We start from the raw sequence: 4,856 nt of genomic DNA on the forward strand, positions 1-4,856 counted from the left end.
AAGGGGTTAAAATGAGTATTAAACCAAAACAAATATGTGTACTACCAGACAACTAGTGCAATATCAAAAATACCACATTTACCTTCTAAGGTCATCAGAATACCTCTAACAAATTCATTTTCAACAGAATCTTCTATGTTCACAAGATCAGCTTCAAACTGACTGCAATAGCACTGAATAAAATAAAATAGCAAATATTGATTAATTTGTAATTTTTTTAATTTCTAATTTTCAATGTTTAAAAAAAGAAAGATTGATGTTAATATTACATTCGTAAACTTTAAGTTTGATTTAGACATAAACACAAAACAATTGCAACTTCTTTTAATTAATTTAGCAATCCAAATCTTATCCTCATTTTGTTCAGATTTCATCGTCAGTATTAATAAATCAATTAAATTTGCAGCTATGAAAAAACTCTCAACGTGCCACTCGGACTTGTTTGTAATATCTTGGACTGCAAAAAGCCTGAAGTTTTATACATGTATAGTAAATGAACGATTGTGCGTACAATACATCTGTCCTCGACCAATTCTCAGAGCCAGTATCATTTAACCATGCCAATTATGTAACATTATCATCCAATCCATTATCAACATAAAACAAGCGGCGTATTATTTAAATTACTTTCACCAATTATGTAAAGATTGTATTGCTAAAATATTATAATTGAATAAATATTAACCTGAGCTTCGTAGAATTTAAGATCATTACTAGCAAACAAGTAGCATGAATTCTTGAAGTATGTCCATCCATCCGGACACATCGTAGTGTCTGAAATGTTTTAATAATAATTAAGTGCGCGCCGCGTGCGTGTGCATAGCAAACGAGAGTATCTTTATAAAGATACATGGAGAGTTAAAACTACTTTACTTGCATAGGTATTCCGGAGTTTCGTCATAGCATTTAATGATAAATCCAATGAAACACTGCAAGATTATGTTTCTAAAAGAAACTGTCACGTTTACGTAAATGTACGTTACACTGATTTTTTAATGAACACACAAATAAACAAATTATATCAATGCAAAACATCTATTAAAATTAAATATCATGAACAGAAAAGTTCTGGCGGGTTTTATATTAATTTTGATGCTTTTGGTATTTTTATACACATTCGTTTCCATTTCTCGTTATTTCGGTCATTAAATTTTTATTTTAAATAAGGTTTTTACCTAGGAACTAATGAAATTTCAAAAGCTGTTGAAAATGTTGTAAAATGTTTGATAGAAGATCCTTTAGATTGTTTTCTTTATTTCAGAATGACTAATGAGAATGAATGAATTCGGAATGAAATTTAGAAATGACCAATTGAAATTCTACTTATAAATTTTACAAGAAGTCAAATCTTTCTTTTACAATATTGTTAAATTTTGGTCAACCTATTAATTGGTTATAACAATGTAACATTTACATATATTCCAGTAATAATTATATAATAATTCATAATATATAGAATTGCGGTCTGAATGCAAGTGATGAATTGCTTAGAGAACTATATATAATATCTTTAATAATAAAACAAATTAAATCCTACCGCCTGTTGAAACTTTGATACCATTTTAGTCGTTTGAAATATTCCATTTTGAACGGTATTGATTAACATTCAAGTCTATTATAAGAAAGAAATCTTTAAAATAACCAGGTATAAATTTGCTGTAATTACTCTGTCTAACGACGACAATAGGTGTCCAATTACTCATATATTTTTCTTCATATCTGTTCTTATTTCTTTAAGTATTATAAAATTTACTACTCATAAAATAGTTAATACTGTACTTGGGTATTTTATGTTTGTCATAGTAGTCCATCCCTCTGCGTACACGATTCCTGTCAGAAAAGCATGTCCACTTCCGCTGTCACAAATTGTATTATACGACGACAACAAACATCTTTCTCTTGGCGATTTAAATGACGCCGTAATACAATTTTGCTGGTTCGAACAATAAATCAAGCAGCCAGCTAGACTTCGTGCATCTATTTCGTCCAAAACATGTTCATTTTTAACTTTATAGTTTATGCGAGCTTTATGTTTGAGATTTTGTTCTGTTAAACATATCTGTATAATTGTTATAATTTTGAAAACAAAAATGATTACTTTAATTCCAGTAACACTCATATTTCAAGTATACAATTTGTAATTTTCAGAAATGAAAGGCGTTATGAAATGACTCTTAGCTGTAAGATACAAAAGTTATATATAATGTTATTAAGATTATTGTTTTTTCAACCTCTCCAATAATCGATAATATTGGGGAAGCACTCAGTCATTATTTTTCTGCACATGTTTTGTAATATATATTCATGGGGCCAAACCTATAGCGGTGCGATTCATTTTATGCGAGACTAAATCTTGAAATACGGAATAATGGCGGAGCAAAGTAAAAAATAAGTGGTAATGAACCAGTTTGCTTCAAATATTTGTTTATGTTGTAACTTTTGTCCGAATAATATAGTGCATGCTGAGCGGAAGATATATTTGTATTTGATGGTCAAAATAAAAGAATCTATTTCATTGTAAGGAGAGAGATATTGAGTTATTTGCTACTTCAAATATCATCGGCAATCTGACATTCTTATAAATAGAACACAACAACAGACAGATATTTGATAAGTTATAGCAAAAACATGTTCACAATCAATAACAAAACAAATTAAAAAAATTATTTTTTACTGCGCATGATAACTGGTCCGATCAACTCACTGTACGCAAAAATTTGGTTCCTTACGATGCGTTTATATGATCGGCATTTACGATTAGTTAGTGGTATGGTGAAAGGCAGTTTCCTTTAGTGAACAGTTAACTATATCATATTTAAATTATGCGTATGGTCATAGCATTCAAGAATGGGGAAGGACAGTTCTAATTCGATGCACTGAAACAGTGAAATTAGAAGACTATCTAGATAAACATGTGTTTTTCTTTCAGTAAAAAGTTGTGGTGTGACGTGCGTGATTGCGTGCATGTGTGCGTGCGTGTGTGTGTGCGCGCGTACGTGCGTGCGTGCGTGCGCGTGCGCGTGCGCGTGTGTGTGCGTGTGTGTGTGTGTGTGTGTGTGTGTGTGTGAAAAAAGTTAAGCTCTAGACACATCTTCATTTTGAAAATTTTGGAATGTGTGTGCTAATTTAACGAAAAATCCGTTAGACATACATGACAATGCATATTGGCTTACTGTATGTTTTCCCTGATGGTGTAAGATGTTGCCTGAGCAAATTCTTAAGCCCATATGTATGTGAAAAAAATGTAGAATGATATTTAGCAGGGAAGGACATTTCCACTAGTCAGCTAGACATTGAAAGAGAAAATTATTCAACGATAAAGATTTTATGATGATTTTATAATGTCGACTTATAAAAACAGAAACACTATCAAGAGCTTTTACATTTTTTTCAATATTCAGAAAGCGTAAATTGTGATTCAACATACATTTGTTTACCATTTGAATTAAAATACGAAGAACAATCGGAGTTTTAGCATCACGTTATTTTACATTCAAAGTACAAAATATCTAAAATGGATAAATATTGTACACATTATCTCTATTATCTCTCTTGCATTCGTGTTCACTATTGCTTGAGATGTTTCTTTTTGGAATAAATTGTCAAAACTATCGAGTTCTTTCTTATGTTGCCCTTGGTTTGTCCTAAAACTGACAATGGTAATATCTGTCATTCTTCAATCTTGTAACGCATTCTCACAGATCGCACTCCCATTTTCGTCACTTTCTTTAAAGTGCCTCAAAATTTACGGAAATATTTTATAAAAGTAAAAACATTTTAGTAAAGAAGAATAAAATTCAGTTATGATATTTTTTCACCATTCTATACGAAGAAGTTTTAGTGTCAGACACAATCATTCGTAGTGAAATACAGAGTGTCAAATCAAATTTCTGTTTAGCACTCCAATAAACTATATAGAGTATATATATTTCAGTAATTTTTCGGTAATAAAATAGAGAGAAGAGAAAATCTACAGAGTGAATAAAAAATATATCACGAAAATCAGAGAGCAAAGGGAGGTAATTCTTGAAATAAAGGTGGCGAAATTATGTGAGTACTTCCAAGTGTAAATGCGGTCAGTAAACAGTAACCCCCTTCCCCAGACCCTGATTATTTATTGTATACCTTTTATGTAGCTTTAAGCACTGTCAAATTATCGGACCTTTTGTGGCATACAGGCATCTTATCGCACCAAAAACCCGTCGTACACATAAACATTTTGACAACAATGCGAAAATATATATCTTAGCACAGTATTTTTTGTTTTGCTATGCAGCTAAATAATGAGTATTTACATTATTGTATATGTATTTTACGTAATTGTAAGCAGAAATCAAGGGGCAAAACGTGAAGTGGTTTCACACTTGGTTCAAGCACGGAAATGGGTTGCAAACTTGACAAAATGGCTACCGAGTCATGAATATTTACAACATTCGCACGCATTTTCTTCAGGTAAGTGGGTTTGTATGCTATTTTGAAATTCTTTAATACATGTATGTCCATTCCTTAAAGCATTGATAATGACACACTCGGTTTAAGGTCTCAGCTTCCTAGCTTCTGATATGACGAAGCTATTGAAGATATAAACTGGTTATGTACATATTTTGATATTTGACAAGTGACAGTCCAGGGCGATTTCAATTATTCGCATCTGTAAGTTTTAAAGATCACCAAACAAGACAAAATATGTATCTTTCAAATTTGTGTAAATCTAAATACCAGTTGACCTATCCTGGGGAAAAAAGCTAATGCTCGCAAAGATACACTTTCTTGCTCACCGATAAAAACAGTCTCCATCCCACCATCAACCATGTATTCTTTATTTGCGATTCCGTTTTTATACCCCCGTTCGAAAA

General features: G+C 31.6%; 1 protein-coding gene across 1 annotated transcript; it reads right to left on the reverse strand.

The window, feature by feature from the left end:
* Positions 1–82: 82 nt before the first annotated feature.
* Positions 83–2,172, reverse strand: LOC132740232 (uncharacterized; the record flags this gene model as incomplete). Its single annotated transcript, XM_060728093.1, has 3 exons — positions 1,780–2,172; positions 686–774; positions 83–173 (listed from the first exon to the last, which is right to left on the reverse strand). Coding segments are annotated over exons 1-3 (520 nt in total), but the record flags the coding sequence as incomplete, so codon positions are not given.
* Between the last annotated feature and the right edge of the window lie 2,684 nt (positions 2,173–4,856).

The sequence above is a fragment of the Ruditapes philippinarum genome, unplaced genomic scaffold, assembly GCF_026571515.1.
Source record: "Ruditapes philippinarum isolate M1 unplaced genomic scaffold, ASM2657151v2 ctg13479_1_1_1_1, whole genome shotgun sequence".
Lineage (NCBI taxonomy): Eukaryota > Metazoa > Mollusca > Bivalvia > Venerida > Veneridae > Ruditapes > Ruditapes philippinarum.